At 50.2% G+C, this 22190-nt stretch overlaps 1 protein-coding gene across 3 annotated transcripts in view; it reads left to right on the top strand.

Annotated features, from left to right (window-relative positions):
• JCAD (junctional cadherin 5 associated) overlaps positions 1–22190 on the top strand; it is an 85301-nt gene that overhangs the window by 54714 nt on the left and 8397 nt on the right. For 2 of the 3 annotated variants that reach the window (XM_039219118.1, XM_039219117.1), the window contains 2 exons: positions 1500–1838; positions 17498–21231. In XM_039219118.1, the coding sequence (XP_039075049.1) occupies positions 1558–1838; positions 17498–21231 (4015 nt within the window). In that variant the 5' untranslated portion in view covers positions 1500–1557. The remainder of the gene's footprint in view (positions 1–1499; positions 1839–17497; positions 21232–22190) is intronic. The other variant, XM_039219119.1, reaches the window with a different exon arrangement.

Below are 22190 nucleotides of genomic sequence, written 5' to 3'. Positions count from 1 at the left end.
AGAATCTCGGTGCCTCATGGGGAATTATTGACTTCCCAAGTTTGATGCTCTCTGCGCCGACAGCCGGGACTTTTCTGCCAGCGTAGCAGAGCACGTGGTGAGGAGCAAGGAGGCGCCCAGTCAGCAGAACTGTGGGATGGGCCCCAGTAAGAATTCCCCCGACAGGAAGCACATGTGTCTCCCTTTCACCTGCATGCAGGCCGGCAGGCATTTCCTGGCCATTGTTCGCGAGGGCTGTCACGGCGCCGTTTCCGTCCACCAGCGAAGTGGGGCTGGCGCTGGCCTGGCCTCTCAGGCCCGGCCTTTGTGTGCTCCCCGCGCCGGCCCACGGCCCAGCCTCTGGGCCCTTCCTCCCCACTAACCGGAAGACACGGGAAAGAAGATGATTCCCTTGGGTAAAAATAAACACGGTGGCCCCACCTGTTTTCACACCTGTGCTCTCAGGTAGGTTCCTGCTCTTCTTCCGTGGTCCTGCTGCTCCGGCCGGTTGACTGAGGGGGTTGCCCAAGTTGAATTCATCTACCACAGTGGGATTTGACTATGGCTCCCAGATGAAAGAGCTGCCCCAAGGTTTGCTGGCGAGAAATCTGAGTCTTAAAAATTTCACGCTGAGGGGAGTGCCTGGGTGGCTCAGTCAGTTAAGCGTCTGACTTTAGCATCAGGTTATGATCTTGTGGTTCATGAGTTCAAGCCCTGCATCTGGCTCTGTGCTGACAGCTTGGAGCCTGGGGCCTGCTTTGGATTCTGTGTCTCCCTTTCTCTCTGCCCCTTTGCTCATGCTCTCTCTCTCTCAGAAATAAATAAACATTAAAAAAAATTTGTTTTAAATGTCACGTTGGAAGGGAGAAGTTGGGGACTGTGTAGTGTGCCGGGTGTATGTGCTGGGTCAGCCGGGCACATGGTCTCCCACGACGAGCCTAGAGACTTCGGCTCTGTTCGCAGTGGCCTGGCAGGGCCACCACCCAGAGCACCAGGGCGGATCACAGCTCCCTGCTGATTAAAGATCCCACTCTGCCCTTTGAGAGCAAAAGGTATGGCTACAAGATGACAAGTATAATAAGATAAAGCTGGACACTGGCAATTTCTCTTTTTAGAAACCTGACGTAGTAATTGCAGCTTCCGCGTCTGTATTTATTTTGTCCTCTCTGTTCATGCCCGCTGTTTTTGGATGCCCAGAGCAAGGGAATGGTGGACACTGTTAATCATTTCATTGCTTAAACACTATTCCAGACTCTTCTACAAGAGGCGGCCGGCAGAGGGTGGGGTCCCCAGGTTTCCTACCTCATCCTGCAGAGCTCATGCCATGTCCATCCTCCCCATTGATAAGATGGAGCTTAATTTTAGGAGGAGCGATCTCCATTCCTTCACGTTCCAGGCAGGCACCATGCTGCATTCCTAGCCGGGGACTAGGTTGGTGTGAGTAAGGGGAGGAGGGGGTGTCAGACGCAGCTCGGGTAGAACCAGACACGCCTCATGAGCCCTGTCTGTTGTCCCCTCAGGGTGGGTCCTGCCAACGCGACGATCCCGGCGGCCGAGCTCCGATGAAGCCAGCGCATTATGTACAGTGTAGAGGACCTCCTGATTTCTCATGGATACAAGCTGTCAAGAGGCATCCCGGCGCCACACCACGGTGACCGCGAGGCCCGCCGGCAAGCCAGGCCCCACACAAGAGCTGGCCAGGGCCTGCTGAATGGGTGCGACGATGGCACCGCAGCCCCCCTCCACTGTAAGCCGTCCCTGGGGAAGGGCCATGTGAGTGCCCCCGAAGACAGCCACCGCCTACTGAGAGCCCGCGGGGAGCCCCAGAGCGCTTCTGCTTCTAGAGCTAGGGAGGCGGGGTAAGCTTCCACAAGGACCCACCGTTTTCGTTTGTCTCAGGGGTTCGACAGCAGGTGTGCAAGTCTGATCCTTCAGGGAAAGGTGGGGAGAGGGTGAGAGACAGGCACACTTGGTTCTGTGGGGGTATTTGGTGTGTTCAGCAGCACTGAGCACAGAGCCTGGCCATGGCGGTGGGGGGGGGGCCTTCAATAAATAGTGGTCAGTAGATGGCTTCTGTCCTGGGAAACACACTGGCATTTTAATACCCACCCTCTATTTTCTCTTATAATCTCCTCAGATTGCCTTAGCTGGGAATCATTTAGAAACTCTGTAAAAGCTAGTTTCTATCAAAGGCACACATTCTTAGTACATTAAGGCTTTCGTACTCATTAATATGCTTCAATATTACGTATATTCCAGAGCCGAAAGAGGTATATATCCCCCTCCGTTTGTGGAGAAGAAAACCTTTCTTCTTGTATATTTGTATAATTTCATTGGCTTCCGACCCATCTTTCCGTTGCACACACTGGCCCTAATGTGGGTATCCCATCTGAATACAGCTGCGATCTGTGGGTGTTTTCCTACAACAAAAAAGAGGGCGGGTTGGCTGGGGGAGCGGGGGGAGGGTAAAACGAGGGAATTTGGGCAGCTTGCCACAGAGCCAGCATGAGAGGGGAGCCCTGTAACCCTCGTCCACACAGTTTCCACCTAGAGGAAACCCTTGTCATCACTTCATAAAAGTGTGTTTGTCTTCAGGGCCGTGTTGGGACCAGGCTCAGCCTGGGGGAGGGGGCTCTGCCTCTGGAGAGCAGATTATGTCATTGTGCATAACCGACAAGAAAGGGACCAAAGAAAGAAACCAATGGAGGCAGAGGCTTGTCTTCAAGGGAAACAAACAAACAACCCACCCAGCAAACTAAAAGGGGAGTGAATTAAGTAAGTCTAAAGGGAATGAAGCAGCCTTCCGTGGTGAAAAATCACCTTTTCCCGGAAAGGATCTTCCATGTGGGTTGACCGTTTTCAGGTGAAGCAGGGAGAGAGTCCATTCTTAAAATTTAGAGCATTCAGCACCATGGTATTGAGTACAGGCAAAGTTGATTGATTGCCTTGCATAGTGAGAGCAGGCTTATGTTGCTCGTCAGAGCCATTTCTCTGGCCAGGGGCAAGGGTTAGCAGCCAGGTTCAGGAGGACACCCACAATGGAGAGGGACTTCTTACTGCTTGTATTTAACCTTGCCCTTCAGACTCACACTTGTGTCCACTACTGTCTTGGGCCCAAGTCCCTTTTTGGCCATGTTCCCTGAAAAACATGCCCACCCTGGAGTTTGAAAGAGGCTGCTTTCGGATGAGTTGGCTGAGAATTAGGGCAGCCCTAATTACCGCTACACAAACTTGTGCTGGACTTTGTCCTGCCCTCTGTTGCTTCTAGCTGTGTGCTGAGTATATCTGTACCTTCCTTCCACCTTGGATTTCAGGGCCCCAAAGCTGTACCTTGTCTGCCCCTTCCTGTGTATTTCCTACAGGGTTTGTAATGGCGCTGGATACGCAGTGTGTTTATTATGCGCTCATGGATTCAGTTCTTTCTTCCACCGTTGTAACAACTGTTGAGGAGCAGAAGGCTCAATTTGTAATGAGGTAAAGGCTGGGGCAATGGAATCCCTACAAATCTCAGAGGACTGGATCAGAGATCAGAGTTGGGTCCCACAGTGGGGGGCAGTCAAATCCCCTCTAGAATTCTGTGTGGGTCACGTGGCTTCCAGCCTCATCTACATCTTGCTCAGGACTTTCTAGCCCCTTTGTGCTGACAGGTTTTGGGGGGCCACGGGCACTCTCAGCCCGGCCCCTGGGTAGGCAGGCATAACCGGATGTGTAGGCAGTCTTTCTTCTGTCAGGAGTAAAGTGCTCAGTTTGGTGGCTTTGAGTAGCACTGGGATGTCTTCATACAGATGACCGAGTTCTTGGCAGATCTGGCCATTCCCCCCAGTTCTGAGGCTGGCTGATTAACTTATGAGATGTACCTTAGCTTCCAGATTGAAGGTGGCCTGTAGGGGAAAAGGGAATATGCATACATCTTGGCAAAAATCCATGCCAGTGCCCAGGGCCTCAGAGACCAGCTCAAGGCTTCCTGGGTTGAATTGAAACTATGTTTTCTTTCTTTGGTAGCTTACAGAGACCTGAAAACAGGAGGCAAACAGAAAAGCAAACAGAAAGATAGGCAGGAGAATGAGTTTTCGGGAGAAAAGACGTACCTTGAGAGGAAATAAATAGGTGCTAATAGTTAAAGCCTGAAAGCTGAAGAGAAAGCAAACCCAACAACACTTCGGCTTCTTTCTGAATTCTGAATCTGGATGAGTAAATGGTACTCTGCCAAATCCTAGCCTCTAGGCTCCCAACCAGTGCAGCTGTGGTCCTGCTGCCTGCCTGTCCCACACAGCGACCGTGCTGGGCTGGCCTCCAGGTCTGGAGGGGTGGGGGTGGGGCCCAGGAGGGGCAGGTGGGGCCCCCAGCTCCACGCCTTCAGGGCCACTGGGAAGCATCACGAGGGCGCCCTCTTCTTGAAGTTTCTCAGGAGGGTTGAGGTTTGGCCTAGAGTGTGTCCCGCCCTCCCCCCGCCCCCCCCCCCCACCGCCGGCCCCAGACTCGTCCTCAGGGCCTCGTGGACTTCCAGAGAAGGCAGTGGTTAAAGTGGTTTCGAAAGCCACAGGGGCCAAAAGAAGGTTGGCTTGTTTTATTCTGTTAGGACAGCATGTTAGCAGAGTCATTATTTTAGAATCAGAGGACACGAAGCCCAGGAATTGTCGGGGACTCTGTAAAGGCCGCTCACACGGTGCCGTAGCAGAGGGAAGTCTGGCTGGGGCCCCGGGCTCCAGGCTGCCAGGCAGGCCAGGGTGTGCTGTTCCGTAGCAGTGTCGGGCCTGGGTCGGCTCTCCCCGCGTGGGGCCTGGCCCTGTTTGAGAGGGGCGTTCGGTTCTCTGAGCTCCTTCCATGGCTCCCCTGTGGCGGACTGTCCTCTCTCACTTCCTCGTCCTCCGCCCTCTCCGTGGCACGCGGGGGTTTGTGGTGACTCTCAGGGCACGGCCGCATCCCTTTCCTGTCTGGGGAGCTGCCTCGGGAATGCATCCTGTCCTACCTAAGTTAGATACCTGTGCACAAGGCGGCTTCTCTGTGTGCGTTGTTGAGGGCAGTATTGTCCATCATCTGGGGTGTGGCTTAAACATCAACACTGCCTTGTGAGAATGATAGCACTTCTTCGTTTCCCTCACTAATTAATATCAGCTTACAACAGAGTTTCTTATGTAAGGGCTGGTTATTATATCCAGTAAAATTAAGAAAAATAAATTCACAAATATGGAGCCTTGACTAGGTTTCCAAACGTGCCGGATGCATCTTTCCCAGCTTGGCTGAGGAGGGCTGTGCTTTGAGCTTGCACTGTTACCGCATCAAGTAGTACTGAGCTCCCGACATGGGAAGAGAATGACAGTTGTGTCGTGTGGGGAGCTGAAGGAGCCGCGGGCTTGCTGAAAAGCTTTTGTACTCAGGAGGTAGAGACAGGACCAAGAGTCACTTCCTGCTGGTATGCACGGATCCATATTAGTGAGGAGAGAGCACCTCTCTTCCAAAGCTACAAGTGGTATGTTGCACTGGGCATGTCAGGGCTGGCGTGAGCTCTTAAAGCACCCAAGGTGGACCCTCGGCCCATCCCCTGGCCCCCTTGGCCTGCGACGTTAACCCCCAGCTCTGTATGGGCCCTACAGGCCTCTGTGTCCGTGCCCCACCTGCCTGCCCTGGACCCTCGCACTGCCAGGGTGCCGGCCACGCGGGGCCATTGCGTGAAGCCCTAAGCCCTGCCTGGAAGCACCCAGAGCCCTCCCCCCACCCCAGGTCCCCCGGAAGCCCCAGCCATCAGTTTAGTGGCTTCTTCAGCTTCCACAGTGGGAATGGCTGGCGCCCCGGGTGCTCCTCCAGGACTGTCCCCTGGTCCCCGGGATTGCCCACTTCCCAAGAGCTGACCCCAGTTCTAATTCATCTCTGGTTTTTGCTAACTTCTGTTAAGGAATTTTGCATTTATTAAACATTCAAAAAACTTCTTTTAACAAATTGAGTGAAACCTAATGCTTTCCACGCCAAGGCAGTTGTAGAAGTGCTGAGGATTTCTAAACATTGGGATAAAGGGGGATGGTAAACGGAAGAGGTTTCTCCAGTGCAAGGACCTGTGGGAGGCTGGGGTGGGAAGTTCCCCGGTGACAGGGAGGGGCGTTGGCTTTCCGTGCCGGCCGCTGAGGTAGCAGTCTTGATGCCTTTGTCCACACATGCCATTCCTGGGGGTGCACAGGGAGGTGGGAGAAGGAAGTGCCAGTCACAGACTCGGCCAAACTCCCACTAGGCCAAACAGCCTCGGAGGTAAAGTCTCCCTCCTTGCTAGATTCTGTGGGTGCAAGAAACTAGCCTACCTCAGTGAGAAGGGGCAAGTCGTTGCGAGGCCACGACTCCTGGGGAGTCTCAGGGCCCCCCCACAGGGAGGCAAGGGAGACTGGCTGGGCCTCGTTGACGTGGGAATGAGAAAGCTGGGAGCCAAGATTCGTAGTCGGTTTTCTCTCCGGGTTGTGAGCTGTTCCCCCCCGCCGGGGTGGGGGGGAGGGCCACTTTCACGCTCTGTCCCACCTTGCCACCTCTCTCTGCGTCTCCCTGTGCTCCTGCTCCCTCCTTTGCAGACCAGGCTCTTTCCTTCACGGACAGTGCCTACTTCCCAGTAACTCTGGTTCATGGTGACTTTTGTTCCACTCTTGTCTCTATGTGATGGTTTAGCTCCAGAAGCCCCTGGTGACACCACCCATGTCTCTTGTATTTTTGAGAGAAGGAATCAGTAGTGGGGCTTTGGCCTTGGTTAGCGTGTCTCAGCCGCATCCTGTCAGCGGGGGCAGGGAGCAGGGGCTGGATAGGGGAAGGCAGGTGGACGGCGAGGAGGGATGACCAGACGTGCATGTCTGACCTTTACCTGCCCTCGATGACGGGCTGCGAATGAGGGAGGTGAGGGCTGACCGTGTACCCCCAAATGTGTTCTCTCTTCACAGTCCATCCAGAGATCTGGGATTTCCCTCTTAGGTCAGGTACTTCAGAGAGCTTCTCCTGATGCTCAAGCACTCCTAAATGGTCTCAGTTGGCACATTGTGATGAAGGAGCCGGCTGCAGGCTTTGCATGGAAGTCACGCACGTGGTACAGGGGAAACCTCACAGGCCACGTCAGATGTCACTGCAGGACTGATAGGCTCATAGCTGGAAAGCCATGAATGTCCTAACACTGCAGACAGTCAGCATTCTGTTTACTAAAGGATTTGGTGTCAGGTTTTAATTATGTGCTAATTTTTGCCATCTGACCAACAACAGAGACTTCTCGAGTGCATCATATGTGGCGTCTTTGTCCTCCCTCTGGCAACATGGAAAGGATGCTTCTGCAAGTTTACATCTGTGTTCAGAGCCTATGTAGAGAACTATTCTTTAGTTCATCAGTTTGCACCAACTTTAGCTATTTATGTACCTACTGCATTCTTCCAAGTCTCGCTTGCCAGCACGTGCACACGCATGCACACACACATGCATGCACCTGCCAAGGTCAAGGAAAGGACAGAGGAAGTGGGCATAGGAGAAAAGCTAGCTCTTATCCATACATGGAGGAAACTGTGTGCTTAAAATGTAAGCGGCCATAACTGAAGAATACTTAGCTACCTTTAAAATATGTAAAAGACTGTTATCAGGCATTCACGGTTTCCTTACCATGTTTCCTCTGAGAGACTATAATCAGAGGAAGCTGTAAAATAACTTAACGGAGCAGAAGTTTGGATCTCAAAGTCAGACCATAATAGGTTTTTCTCTGCTTGGCCCTAGGAATTCTGGTAAAGATGTTTGTTAGTTAACCCTGAGAATAACTTGTAATTCTCTCTCTCTCGTCATCAGCGGCAGTCATAACGCTGCAGAGACGTAGCAATCTAGAAGAGCCTCTGATGTGGCGGCTGGGAGCCTTGTCTCAGGAGGTTTATATTTGATTAGCAAACGTACGTTCTAGATGGTGCTACTGGATATGGTAAACAGTCACTTTTCAGAGGCTTTCTATGCTGCTCTCAAATCATATCCTGCTTATAATGGTTTTCCAAGAAGGAATGTTTCAAGTTTAACATATGTTTCTATGTCTCTCTTTTTCTTTACAAAACTACATTTCCACAAACATTATTTGTCTTTTAGCTGCTTGCTTCACATCCTAATTGTTAATTAGGTGTTGTTATTTTTACCTCTTCACCGAGAAAAGTAAGAACTGTTTGAGCTGGTGAGCTCATGAACACACATGAAGAGGCAGACCCCTTGATTTTTCCCATTGTCTTTTCGAGAACAAACCCTTCTGGGTGCTTTGTTCTCATTGTTAAGCAGTGCAACCTTCCAGAAGTGTCTGGAGCCAGTCCCCGCTTTTACACACACTCTCAGGGTGCTTTACAGTCTCCAGTTCTTCCCAACAGGAAGCAGGTTGGACCCTTGGAACATGAAACTTGTGCAAGAATAGAGATGAGGATGACGAGGTGCCTCTAGAATGAATGGGAAGACTCCAGAAGCACGGCCTAGAATTTAATTTGTCTCAGTAGTTGGGCCTTCATCGAGAGGAGAATTTTGTGAGTTGCATTTCTTCTTCAGCTAGTGAATTGGGTTCATAAGCAAGCCAGGACATAACCCAAGCAAGAGGCACTGGATAGTAAGGATATGAAACCTGGGTGCACAAAAAGCACTGAGTGGGTCTTCAGTTCCAGTTCACTTTGTTTCAGAGATGATGGTACCTTGTAGTTCTTGCTGAAGAACAGAGAGCTTAGACCAGGGTCTAGCTGAGGTACTGACAGGTACCAGACCTACATGACTGTGGGGTCAGTGGCCTTGTCTGTTTACACAGAGAGCAGACTGGTACCTTCTAGCCCCTTCTGAGTCTGATTTACCTTCCTTGGTGGCTGCCTCCCTCACACTTCACTGCTCTAAGCTTTGCCTCTGACGCACAGAGAGTGCTCCGTAGATATCCATGTGAGCGTGGGGGTGTGGACAGACTTGTGAAAGGGCAGTGAGGAACTCCGGGTGGTTTTGCTTCACTGTGGATGGCAGCAGTGTACAGATTACACTAGTGAAGAGATTTTAACTTGGGAAAAGTATATCCCTATTGAAGTAGGAAAATACTGAGACAGTCTGCCTGAGCTATTGGAGTGATGTGCAAAATGTGGATCAGAGCTGGTTCTTCCTGCTTTGTTGTAATAAACTAAATATTGGTTTTGTTCTACATCATCATTGTGGAAACGGGTGTAGCTTCTTCCTTAGAGACCAGCCATCACCGGAGGGGCAGAGTCTTGTTATGACAGTCAGCTATATCATTATTTCCTGTTATTGTGGAGGCCCATTGATTACAACTTCGAAAAAGACAATACGGACCTAAAATAATCATCACATAAAACAAACACTCGGTTCTTCTCTCTTTCCTTTGTGTCCCTTACCTCCTTCCTTGATGTGAGGAAAAGAATTTCAAAATTATCTACTCTGCTGAGAATTTATTTTAATTGAGTTAATAATAGTAATGATTGTTTAAAAAAAAAACAAGGGCTTATTGTGTGTTAGACACTCTGCTAAACAGTTTAAATGTATTATCTCATTAAGCCCTCCCAACAAACTCAAAAAGGAAGGAACTGCTCCCGTCCCCTGAGTATAAAGGAAGAATGAGAGGCAAAGAGAAGTGAAGTATCTTGCGGAAGACTCTGATCGGAAAGTCAGCGCCTGGGCCGGGGGCTCACGCTCCCTGGCGACTTGCCACACACTCCCCATTCGTGTCTGAGAAGTCCAAAGGCACCGGCACTCCCATCAGCCCTGTTGACTCACTCAGAGTAGCCCTCCCTGGTTGGGGGTGGGGGAGGGCACAGGTTCACTGGGCTCCCTCAGGCCTGACCGTCTCTTTCCCCTCTGCTCTGTTGAAGCCCTTCTTCTGGAAGCTCAGACGTTCATCAGAAGGTGATTCGGAACCAGCAGTAATTGGAACTTAACAATTCTTGTTCAGATTGAGGTTTTGCTTGATCTTCACCCATAATGTTTCCAGGGCAGCCTTCTCTTTTCTGACTGATCTTTATGTTAACCTCTGTATGTTAGGCTTAATCTTCCCTTGACCTCCTATTTCCCCTTTCCAGAATTATCTTTTTATTACCCTGTGTCAGAGGATTACTTACGCAGTATAATATATCAAATATACCAAGCCACACTGAAAAGTAAAATTGCAGGTTTCTAGACCCAGAGAGCATTAAGAGCAAATTTTGTAGCAGTAGATGGCTGACCCTCTCATGGAAATATGTCAAACATCTCACACTGGGGTTCATGAGTATGAGTCACTCTAATGAGATGCCCCAATGCTTCTGCCAATCTAGAAGAGAAGAGCTTCTCCCTTGAGGAGCACAAGGCTCTTTAAATGACCTGTTCTACTTTTATGCTCACATTGTGCATCTGGACTGGGAATGGCATTGGTCAAGTGCTTCGGTTATTCCCTGGTCCAGGATATGCCCACCATGATAGGGATACGCCCACCGCGGTAGGAAGGCGTTCAGTAGCACTGGCATCTGCTAGGCTGGCAGGCTTGCTCACAGGAAGAAATCACTGGAACTGTAGACCACTTTGGTGGACCCTTCCCCCTTCCATGAGGCCTCCACAGGGAAGTACAATTGGCTAGACTTTGAGGGCTGCTCACAAGGAAGCAGGTCCAGGATTTTGTTCATGGAGGAGGGAGGCCATCTTTCCCATGCCCACCAATATCGACACAGAGCTAGGCTGTAGTGTGCCTGGATGATAACAAGTTGATACAGCTAAGGACCGTGGCGTCTGAGAAGATAATCCTGGAACATGTGAAACCATGGTTAAAAGTCATGTCAAAGGGGTGGCTGGGGGGTTCAGTTGCTTAAGCGTCCAACTCTTGGTTTTGGATCAGGTCACGATCCCATGGTTTGTGCATTCAAGCCCTGTATCGGGCTCTGTGCTGGCAACATGGAGCCTACTTGGGATTCTCTCTCTTCCTCTCTTTCTGCCCCTCCCACACCCCCACTTATGCGTGAACTTCTCTCTTTCTCTCTTTTTCTGTCTCTCAAAATGAATAAATAAACTTAAAAAAAAGTAATGTCAAATATTGCCATTCTATGTAGGCTTTTACTTTTTTAAAAAAGAAGGATGGTATTTTCTGTTGTGGTTGAAAAGGAGTTATAAGTGCACTAATAGAAATATCTCCTGATTTTTTTCATCATTAGCTTTTATATATTCAGTGAATGGGTTTGCCTGTTTCCCTTTAGACATGTTGTTTTTCACATGATTACATTTCAGATATTTCCCAAACAGTTTTTTTGTCAGTTGTTTTGTTGATATCATGTCTCTTTTCTGTGATCTGGCACGGAGCTGTTAGCAAGTGTAACTGCTGTCCCACCTCGGCCCTGTTTTCCCAGGGGCTCTGTATAAAGACCCTGCTTGTCTCGTTGAACTTGTCCACATGATTTATTTGAGCTCTCACATTCCTCTTTGTGTTTCTTATCTTTTTCCCACCCTGCATTAATGTGTACAGCATGTTTCTGTAAAACGTCCCATTGTTAACTTTTTTAAGATGTAAATTATTAGGTCTCATTTTTTTTAAAAAGAAAACTTCGATCTCATCTTATTTTCTCAAAGATATTAGAAAACATATTCTTGGCCTTGAAGCCATGTGAGGGAACACACAATTGAGTGGGGAATGGATATCACACATGGAAGCCACTAGATATCCATGCTCGATAACTTGTCTGAGGGAGAAATTTACAAAACTGTCACCATGTGGGGTCCACTCACGCCTGTCAGACTCAGGCTTACACTGGGTACAGAATAGATGTTTGTTAAATAAAGTCTTTAGCGTTTTCTATGTCCTATGGCTTAATTTTTAAAAATATTATTTAAGGGGCACCTGGGTGGCTTAGTCGGTTATGCATCCGACTTCAGCTGGAACCAGCCCTGCATTGGGCTCTGTGCTGACAGCTCAGAGCCTGGAGCCTGCTTCAGATTCTGTGTCTCTGTCTGTCTCTGCCCCTCTCTCCCTTCATGCTCTGTCTCTCTCTCTCTCAAAAATAAGTAAACATTAAAAAAAACAATTAAAAATAGATTATTTAAAATTTCTGAGATGATCTGTATTTACCTTAAGTTGGGATTTTGTTGTATTGTACAAATAGAAAAAAGTTTAATCCATAAGTTTAGCCATTTGGGTTATTTAGGGCAGTTTTAACAGAAGTTAAGGTGATATAGTGTACCCTTTTTGAGTGGGTAGGGAAGAAAAGAGACTGCAGTACTTGTATAGGTAGTTAGGGTCTGACTGTATTCTTGCCCTATTTATGTCATTTTTTATTTGTCTTCTGATTGTGTTCATGGCACATACATGGACAAATAGCACCTTGGGAGTCCAGCTGCCTCTTGGCACGTAAGCATGCCGCACGTTTGCTGAGAAACAAGAATATCCATTGAGAAAAGGAGCAAAAGCGACACTGGTTTTTTTCCCGTAAAGTCGGTGCCCCAGCAAAATGTTTATGGGACTGTAAGGACTATGTATGAACGGTGCTGATTAAAGCCATTAAAGCCATGCGCTATATAAAGCCCCCTCACCGTCAGCTGGAGAATAGAGGCAAGAGAGGAGATTCTGACGCAACACATCAGCCACATACATCAAGTATTTGTTTTACTCTCTCTTAATTGGGCCTGTGACAACTGTCACCTCTTATTAAGTTGCAGGTTTTAAGTCTTGCCCTTGGACTTTGCATAGGGTCTAAGACCCTGTGTCGGGCCAACTGAGGACCTTTAAGTGGTTCATCTCCTACTGTTTCTCAGGACATCTGTAATGGATGGGCAGTCACGGAGGAGTTCATAAGCAAAGGGCCTGTGGCCTCTGGAGCTCGGGAGGGCGATTCATTGGCTCACTAGGGTGGGGTCAGGGGATGCTCACGGAGGGCTGAGGTGACGGCTTCCAAAGTAACCATCCTTATGGAACCTGATCCGGGAAGTGCTTTGCTAAGCATTCAAAGCCTAACTGGTCAAAATATGATTTTGATAACAAAAACAACAAAGAAGTTGATCTTCAGCCATGCCCAGTGTTAAGACAGCTGGCGCTATGTATAAGCAGTAAACGTGGAAGCATTTAGGTTGCTCAACGGCCAATGCTTTACTTCAAGTTGATTTTAAATATTTCCTACTTTTTCAACCGGTAACTCAGCGTTGCTTTAAGTGGCTGCTTAAAAAGTTATCTGGAAGTGAGTGTGGGGAGGCAGACTTGAAGAGCCACCCTAACTTTTTAAGGCAAAGAAGTAATTCCAAAATACTACTATTATTACTACTACTACTACTACTACTACTACTACTAGTATGACTACTAATAATAATGATGGCATGCCTTTGAGATATTGTGGGTTGGGTTATGAATTTTTTGGTTTCCCAATGCATATTAAAGTAATCGTACACCATACTATAGTCTATTAAGTGTGCAATAGTGTTATGTTTGAAAAAGCAGAGTACATACCTTAATTTAAAATATTGCTAGGAGGGGCACCTGGATGGCTTAGTCGGTTAAACGTCCAACTTTCGCTTAGGTCATGATCTCGCGGTTCGTGGGTTCGAGCCCTGCATCAGGCTCTGTGCTGACTGCCAGCTGAGAGCCTGGAGCCTGTTTCGGTCTGTTACTCCCTCTCTCTCTGAGCCTCCCCTGCTCACTCTGTCTCTCTCTCTCCTAGAAATAAATAAAACATTAAAAAAAAAAATATATTGCTAGGGGTGCCTGAGTGGCTCAGTCGGTTGAGCATCCAACTTTTGATTTTGGCTCGGGTTATGATCCCAAGGTTGTGGGACTGAGCCCCACATCAGGCTCTGTGCTGAGTGTGGAGTTCACTTAAGATTCTCTCTCCCTCTCTCTCTCTCTCTCTCTCTCTCTTCCCCCCCCCCCCCCCCCCCCCTTTCTCCCTCTCTCCCTCTCTCCCCAACTCACGCTCTCTCTCTCAAAAAAAACAAAACAAAAAAAAATAAACAAAACCCAAAACCAAAACAAAACCCCTTATTGCTAAATCGGGGCACCTGGCTGGCTCTGTTGGTAGAACATGTGACTTTTGATCTCAGGGTTGTGAGCTCGAGCCCCATGTTGGGTTAGAGATCACTTAAAAAAAAATTAAAAATATTGCTAAAAATACTGCCCATCATCTGAGCTTTCAGCGAATCATCCTTCTGCTGGGGGAGGGTCTTGCCTCGGGTTGGTGGCTGCTGACTGATCAGGGCGCTGGCTGCTGAAGGCAGGGGTGGCTGTAGCTTCTAAAAATAAGACAACAGTGAGGTTTGCCGCATTATTGACTCTTTTCTTCCACAAAGTTTCTCTGTAAGATGTGATACTGTTTGATAGCATTTGACCCACAGTGGGACTCCTTTCGCTATTGGACTGAATCCGCCCAGAACCTGCTGCTGCTTTACCAACTGAGTTTATGTCCTATTCTGCGTCCTTTGTAGCTATCTCAACTGTCTTCATCAGCAGCAGACCCCATCTCAGGAAACCACTTCCTCTGCTCACCCATAGGAAGCAACTCCTCATCCATCCATGAACGTTGATCACAGGGTGGCAGCGATTCAGCCCTGTCTTCAGGCTCCACTTGTAATTCCAGTTCTCCTATTGTTTCCAGCCCATCTGCAGGGACTTCCTCCACTCGAGGCCTGAACGCTCAATTTGTAAAAAAACAAAACGAAGTATCTGCGAAGCACAATAAAGCGAGGTGTGCCTGTGATAGTAATGATGGATGTTTACTCTGTATTCACCACCCAGGCCCCCCGCAGAGCGGCAGCCTCCACCTGTGTGTTGGGAGTGGTCCCCCTTCAGCCAGTCTCCACAATTGTCCCCTCCCAGGCCTTCACCCGCTGTTGCCCTGACTCCTGCCCGTTGACACGGACTTCTCTCTACCATCTGCCGGCTGCAAAGTGGGCTGTGTTATAGAAATCGTTTGGAACCACAAATGACACCTAAGCACATGGGGGGGAAAAATAGCTAATAACTTCATTAGGAATCAAGGAAATGCCGATGAAAACCAATCAGGAGTTATTTTCACGTTATATGATAAGGAAACAAATTGACTGGAAAAACCAGAGATAGAAAAAGACCAGCAAGACTGGCCCCTCTGCACTGTAGGCGGGAGAGGAATTGGAACCGAAGCTCTAAAGGCAGATCTGACAATACAGATAACATAATGCCCCCACCCCACTAATTCCTTTTCTAAGAAGTTTTTCTAAATAACCAGAGGCATGCTCAGTGTTTGTGAATGACAGTGTTTCTCAAAGCGTTTGGAATGTAATCTACATAAACGCCCACCAGTGGTTAAATGAGACATGTGCATGTGACACAATACTATTCATCCATTAAAATTATGCCCTTGAGGAATTTTTGATTACGTTGGAAGAAGTAAAATGGAGTGGCTAACTGGATGGGCTTTATTTAGTCACACTTTATGGGTTCGATCCTTCCCTATGACTGAACAAAGCTGTACAACTTGGGATTGCTGTCAAAAACCTCTCTGCGCCTTAGTTTCCTTATCTGTGAAAGGGAGAGAGAACAGTGGTTATAAAATTTAAAGGAAATAATTCATTGCACAGTGTCTGACACAGCATAAGCACCCAAGTGCGTGTTACTCTTAAGTTACTAACTTCTGTACCTCAATTTCCTCCTCTGTCAATGGGAATGACATCAGTTCCGATCTCCCAAGGGGTGCGAATGTACAGAAAGCACTAAGTCTGGGACCAAGCATAGAGTAACTGCCACCTAAGTGTCAGCTGCTGTTTGTGCTATGAGTGCAGGGAATTGTTCACATAAAACCAGATCCCTAGTAGAGAACCAAGGCTATTTGAAAATCCACATCTTTGCCCACACAAGACTGGAAGATATACATCAGAATAACTATCCCTGGGTGGAAAGATTACATGCAATTTTTGTTTTTTGTACTTTCCTCTATTTTTCCGAATTTTCAACAACAAATACATGTTTTATAATTTACAAAAACAACAGCAGTTTTGGAGTTGGAACACTGTTTAGCCCACGGTTAATCAAAGTAGTTGTGTGTGCCAAGCTCCCTTCCAGTTGATGGTTTTCCTGTGTTACGGTCCTGGTCTCTGGGCACTTGTACACATAGCTGGCTGTCGCTATACAGTGTAACAGTGCTGTTCCGCTTTTTTTCTCCAGCTGCATTAGAGCAGTGATTCCAAACTCTGGATGATGCTAGAATGGCTTGAGGAGACTTTGAAATACATTGGTGGCGTGCTGCTGGCTGGACTGATTAGATCCAGATATTTGGGGGTGGGCCTCAGGCGTCAGCATTCCTTAAAGGCTCTCAAGGAAATTTTAATGTGCAGCCAGGTGATGGGGGGGGGGGGTGACCTAGAAGTAGTATGGCATTTGCTACCATCCTGTCCCACCTGGCAGGGGGTTCTGCCACATAGACAGAGCCCCCTCTTCCTCTGGTCAAAGTTGGCCCAAGCTGTATTCCCATATCACTTAAGTTAAGACTCCCTTGGAGTGCTCATTACAAATGTGGGCATGTGGACCCTAAACCCACACCTACTGACTCTGAACTTTTACGGGAGTGACTTGGTAGCATGTGTATTTACTGAGCCCACTGGGTGCTTCTTGCCATAGGGACATGTGGGAACCCAGCTAAAGTCCTGGTTCTGTCTCAGCCACGCACTGGGAATATTAGAGCACCTAGAAACACACTGAGGCTGGGTGTCCCTCCTGCCTCCACCATTGTGACACGGTGAGGCTGGGATGCTGTCTGGACCTTGGGACTTGGGAAGTCATGGTTCCCAACAACTAGCAGTGATGGTTCTCACAATGGGGTGCTGGGATGCCGTCGCTTGGGGACATGTTAGAAATGCACGTTGTGGGGCACCTGAGTGGCTCAGTCAGTTAAGCATATGCCTCTTGATTTGGCTCAGGTCATGATCTCACAGTTCATGGGATCGAGCCCCATGTTGGGCTCTGCACTGACAGCATGGTCTCTCTCCTCCACTCTCTCTGTGCCCCGAACCCCAAAACAAAAAACAAAACAAAAACAAAACCTTAAAAATAATGCACATTGTAGAGTCCCACCCAAAGCTGCTGAATCAGAAACTGGGGTAGGACAGAGCAGTCTGTGCCTTAGCAACCCTCTCGTGATTCCTGCTCACACTGATGAACCAGTGCTCTAGGGTGGGGCTGTGAAAAGCAGGTTCCCACACCGACTCCCGAGAGAGCTCAGTGGTCTGGTCTCAGCGGGGCGTAGACTTCCAGTGGCCCATGACCACAGTTGAGAGATGCTACTCTCGAGTTTACCCTTGCTCCCTTGGGCATTTCAAAGTTGTAAGGGCCTTGACATCTCTCAAGTACCACTGGTGGCCTGAAGCTTGTGGGAAGCCCTGCTGCTAGGACTCCTCGGCCCTCAGTGACAAAACACATGGCTGCCTTCCAACCATAATTAGCTGGGACATGTTTTCTTTAAGGTCAGTAAGTACTCTGGTTAGGAATATGTTTTTCAGAAGTCCTGACCCAAGTTTGACTCAGAAGCAGAGACATCCGTGTTTCTTCCATGTGTTGCTGGTATAACTTCCACGCCTCTCTGTTCCGTAGGTTTTATCACCAGCCAGTGCTGAAGTGGACCTCTCAGCCCCAGAGCGCCCGCGACCACGCCTACTGGAGAAGAAGAGGACAGGAGGTCGGTGGCTTGCTGGGGCCAAGGGCCCGAGAAGACCCGGAGGTCAGAGGAATGGCCCAAGCCCACAGTCTACCCGTTCACATGAGGGAGGGCCCATGGGAAGTTGGCGGAAGGACAGAGAACGTGATGAAGAAGGCAGTTTGGGAAGAAGAGCTGAGCATGGCAGGACCTGCCAAGTGGCAGCATAGAGGCCCGGAGAGCTGGAACCAGCCCAGGAAATTAGGGAGGCAGATGTCTGATGGCGATGGGGAGAAGCTGTTTCAAGATCTGTACCCATTTGTGCAAGGAGAACATGTGTTGAATTCCCAAAGCAAAGAGAAATCCCAGTCGTTACCCAGGGTTCTTTCCCCTGAGAGCCTGAGTTGCATGGAAATTCCCATTCCATTCAATGATGGACATTTTCCAGGTGTTCCTAAAATGCCATTTTATCCCCCAAATTGTGCACCCAATTTGGATTCCAAAAGGAACCCTGAGAAGGGTGGCTCCTTGATCCCTTTCCCCCGGCCTAAATTCGGGAGACCCCTCAAGCCTGCATCTTACGACTCCCACCAACACCCCAGGGCAGGCGTGGAGAACAGCGACTCTCTGGACAGTCGGCAGGCGGACTTGTGTGTCTCCTACTTGACCAAATCCAGCGAGCCCAGGCTGGAGCTGTGCACGCCTGACTCCGGTTTGGAGCCTCCAGTGTATGTGCCTCCGCCATCATATAGGTCGCCGCCCCAGCACATCACAAACCCCTACCTGGAGGATGCAGTGCCCGGGCCTGTGTGTGGTGGTCCCCATCAACAGCAGCATCTGATGGAGCTGGCTGGCCCCCTGGACACTGGGAATGAGTATGGTGCAGGCCCACACTGCTCTCGCGGGGTCCCTCAGCAGCCCCGGCCGACCACCGCATATGACGGCTCTGTTCTGTATATTCCCTTTGACGACCCGCGGATCCGGCATTTTAAACTGGCCCACCCCCAGGGTCTCTGCCGAGAAACAATGGCCAACGAGAAGTCCTACAACTCTGGTCCCAGCACTGCCCCGGCATCCGCCCATGGAAACATTCAACAAGATGGCGCTGTTTTGAGCCCACAGAGTGTGAGAACCCTGCCAGGCGGTGTGAGCAGCTCTGCTACTGCCGATCCCAGTCCCTGGTGGCTGTGGGGACAGCTCCCCAGGGATGCAGAAAATGGCGTTCCTGACCAAGGAGCCCACAGTGCCATGGGGGGACAGTGGCCTGCCATGGGTGGCGGCCAGGGTGGACACGCAGAAGGCCTCGTCTCCTCCCCAAGCCCGCAGGGTGAGGGCACCTGTGAAACTCGAACCAAGCTCAAGAAGTTCGAAACTGGGATGCGGACCAAGAAAAGTTCAAAGAAGAAAAGGAACGAGACGATATTTTGTTTGGTTTCCATCCCAGTTAAATCAGAATCACATCTGCCAGATACAGATACGAACAACAATGACTTAAAACAGGGCACTGATAAAAAGAATGGGCTTGATAAGAGCACAGCTTTGCAAGAACAAAGTCTGCTGAGCATGTCTTCCACCGACCTGGAGCTGCAGGCGCTCACAGGAAGCATGGTTGGGAGAACAGAGTTCCAGAAACAAGATCTGGGGGAACCAGAAGAAGGCAAACAAACAAATGACCTCAGATTCATTCATCCTGCACAGCATCGAGAGCTCAAGTACTCTGGCTCGTGGCCAGGGCACCAGTACAGAGATCAGCAAACACAAACTGCTTTTGCAGAGGAATCCAGAAGCGCGCCACCCCTCCCTGGTGCGAAGCCGGGAGCCTCACCAAAAGCAGTGCTGACTCCAAAATATTCAGACCCTCTTGTCCCTGAGGCTCGCGTACCCATGGGGTTAGCTCCCAGTGACCAAAACCAGAGGCCAAATGCTCATCACCTCAAAGGTCAAATGTCCCTCAGCCCCTCCAGCAACAGTGCTTTCTCAAGGACTTCCTCCTGTGTAAACCAGGCACCTGTTTCAAAAGCAGGGCCCAGTCAGGCCTGCACGGACGGCCGTGGCCGCGGAGGCAGCCCCGTGCCCCGGGGCGATGTGGTGAAGGGGGAGACCACCGGCCCGTGCAACAGCAAACAGCTGTTTGGTCAGTTTCTTTTGAAGCCAGTGAGCCGCCGTCCCTGGGATTTGATTAGCCAGCTAGAGAGTTTTAACAAGGAGCTTCAGGAAGAGGAAGAAAGCAGTCATAGTGGCAGCGACAGCAGCAGCGAGGACAGTGACAGAGACTGGCAGCCTGAAGGCCGTGCTGAGGCCACGGGCAGGAACTGGGGCTTTGGTGGACACAGCCAGGCATGGAGGGTCGAGGAGCCCATGGCCAGGCCGGGAAGAGCCCAGAGTAAGTCTGAAAGCTGGAGCGAGGGGCCAAAGCCTGGCCAGCCTGGTGCACACACTCAGTGCCCGGGCCCTGCAGAGGTGGAAGGAGGCAGAGCGGGGCACAGAGGCCTGATGTCAGACAAGGGGAACCAGGAGGTTGAGCGCACAGTGAACAAGCCAGCAGTCAGCCCAGGTCTTGTGAAGAGAGTGACGGCCTCTAGGTCAGGTGCCGCAAAGCCAGTGCCCTCGTCCGATCTGGCCGCACTGAGGCAGCCCCCCGGCAGCCAGGAACTGCCCGCCGTTTCTGTTTCTGCCGAGCTGAGCCCAGCAACGCCTCGGAAGGCTGGCGGTGAGGAGGGGAGGAGCCCGCCGGTCCTGCTCTCGCTTGCCAGCAAGCCCCGAGGGCTGTCAGCACCGGACTTGAGGTCCGTGGGGCTGACGCCGGCACAGGAGCAGAGTGCCAGTGAGTTAGGTGCGTCTTCGGGTGAAGCGAGGGCAACAGAAATCCCGCCGAATGAGTCCCTTCAAGCAAGGGCTGCGAGGATCCTGGGCATTGAGGTGGCCATGGAGTCCCTGCTGCCAGGCGCCCGGAGGACGGGACAGGACCAGCACCCCGAGCCGGACAGAAGTGGCCGAGGGCCAGAGGCCCCCAGGGCAGAGCCTGTGTCCAGTTCACAGCCGGATGAGCCCGCGGCGCCCGCGGACGCCTTTTATGGCAGGAGAAAGTGCGGCTGGACCGAAAGCCCTCTCTTTGTAGGGGAAAGGGACAGTTCCCGTCGCGCTGCCCCAGCTGCTGAGCACTCAGGTGTGGACGGGACTGTCCCCTGCAAGGCCACCAGCCCCGAGCCTCAACACAGTCCCGAGGAGTCCAGGTCCTTCGATCCCAAGGACACGGGGACAAAACCACCCTTCAGGTCCACTCTCTTCCATTTTATAGAAAGGACCCCAAATACGTCAGGCTCAGAAAAGAGGCTCAGAAGCACTTCCAAAGTGATTGAAAGTTTACAAGAGAAGCTGGCTTCGCCCCCAAGGAGAGCAGACCCCGGCCGCTTGATGAGGATGAAGGAGGTGAGCTCTGTGTCCCGGATGAGGCTCCTGACCTCCCGGAGCGCTGACTCCATGGAGGAGGCTGAGGAACTGAAGGCCGAGAGGGGCTCTGGGGTGCAGCCTGGAGGCCTGGTGTCTCTGAATGCCGGGGAGCTGGTGCAGAAGGCTGGGCTTTCGCTCGTGGTCTCCAAGGACGCCCTCTCACCGGAAGAAGATGGGCATCCAACAGCGCACAGGGAGAAGACCGTCCATCCGGGCTTCTGGTGCCCAGGTGAGGAGCCAGGTGAGCAGGCGGGTGCCAAGTATTAGTGTGGCACTCTGAGAGCGTTAACACCGGGCTGGTGGATAACGATGGTCCTGCATTGGTAAAGCTGATACTGTGCATTGTTGCACCAAAAGATTCTCCCTTTTCCAGAGAATTATCAAATCTTTTTTTAAAAATCAAGATCCTGTAGTGTATCTTAAATGGTTACATCTTTACAGAAATTACTTACGCAAACGATAAGCTTATTACCATATAAACGTATTTTGGGCCCTTTACGGTGAAGATGTAAATCAGTGAAGTATTCAAGCTGCGGTGCCGCACTGTGATGGATCCTGTAGGAGGCAACAGTGCGTGTTCTCTGCATTCTCCCCTGAAACAAGTGCTCCCCCAGATCACCTGCATGCTCTTTACTGACCTAACCATGTGATTAACTAAAGTGACCAGCCCAGGACGCTGTGTCTTACGTTGCACTTTCCAAAATCCTTTGTCCCTCATTTTATGTTTTTGCTACCTCACTGTTTATGAAATTTTTAAAAGGTTTAGCAAACAAAAGGAGCAGTTTGCACTTTTTCAGCACCCTAACAAGTTCACCCACCAGGGGTGCCTAGGTGGCTCAGTTGGTTAAGCATCCTGCTTCAGCTCACATGATGATCTCACGGTTCATGGGTTTGAGCCCCACAGTTTGAGCTGTCAGCACAGAGACCACTTTGGATTCTCTGTCTCCCTCACTCTAACCCCTTTCACACTCTCTCTCAAATAAATATTAAAAAAAAAAAAGTTCACCCACCAGCTGCATCCCATAACGCCCCCTGTGGTCTGAGCAGTAATGCCTGGGACAGAGAGCAGGACAGAGAGCTTTGGCAGCAGAGCCCGGCACACCTCTGGGCCCTCTCTCTCTTCTGTCCCCTTCACAGCTTCAGAGCTGCTCTGGTTCAGACCACAAGTGGGTTCCCAGTGGTAGCAACATGGATTTTCCC

Source organism: Hyaena hyaena, unplaced genomic scaffold, assembly GCF_003009895.1.
Source record: "Hyaena hyaena isolate Hyena2069 unplaced genomic scaffold, ASM300989v1 scaffold_791, whole genome shotgun sequence".
Lineage (NCBI taxonomy): Eukaryota > Metazoa > Chordata > Mammalia > Carnivora > Hyaenidae > Hyaena > Hyaena hyaena.
This window is presented reverse-complemented; position numbering and strand designations above follow the sequence as displayed.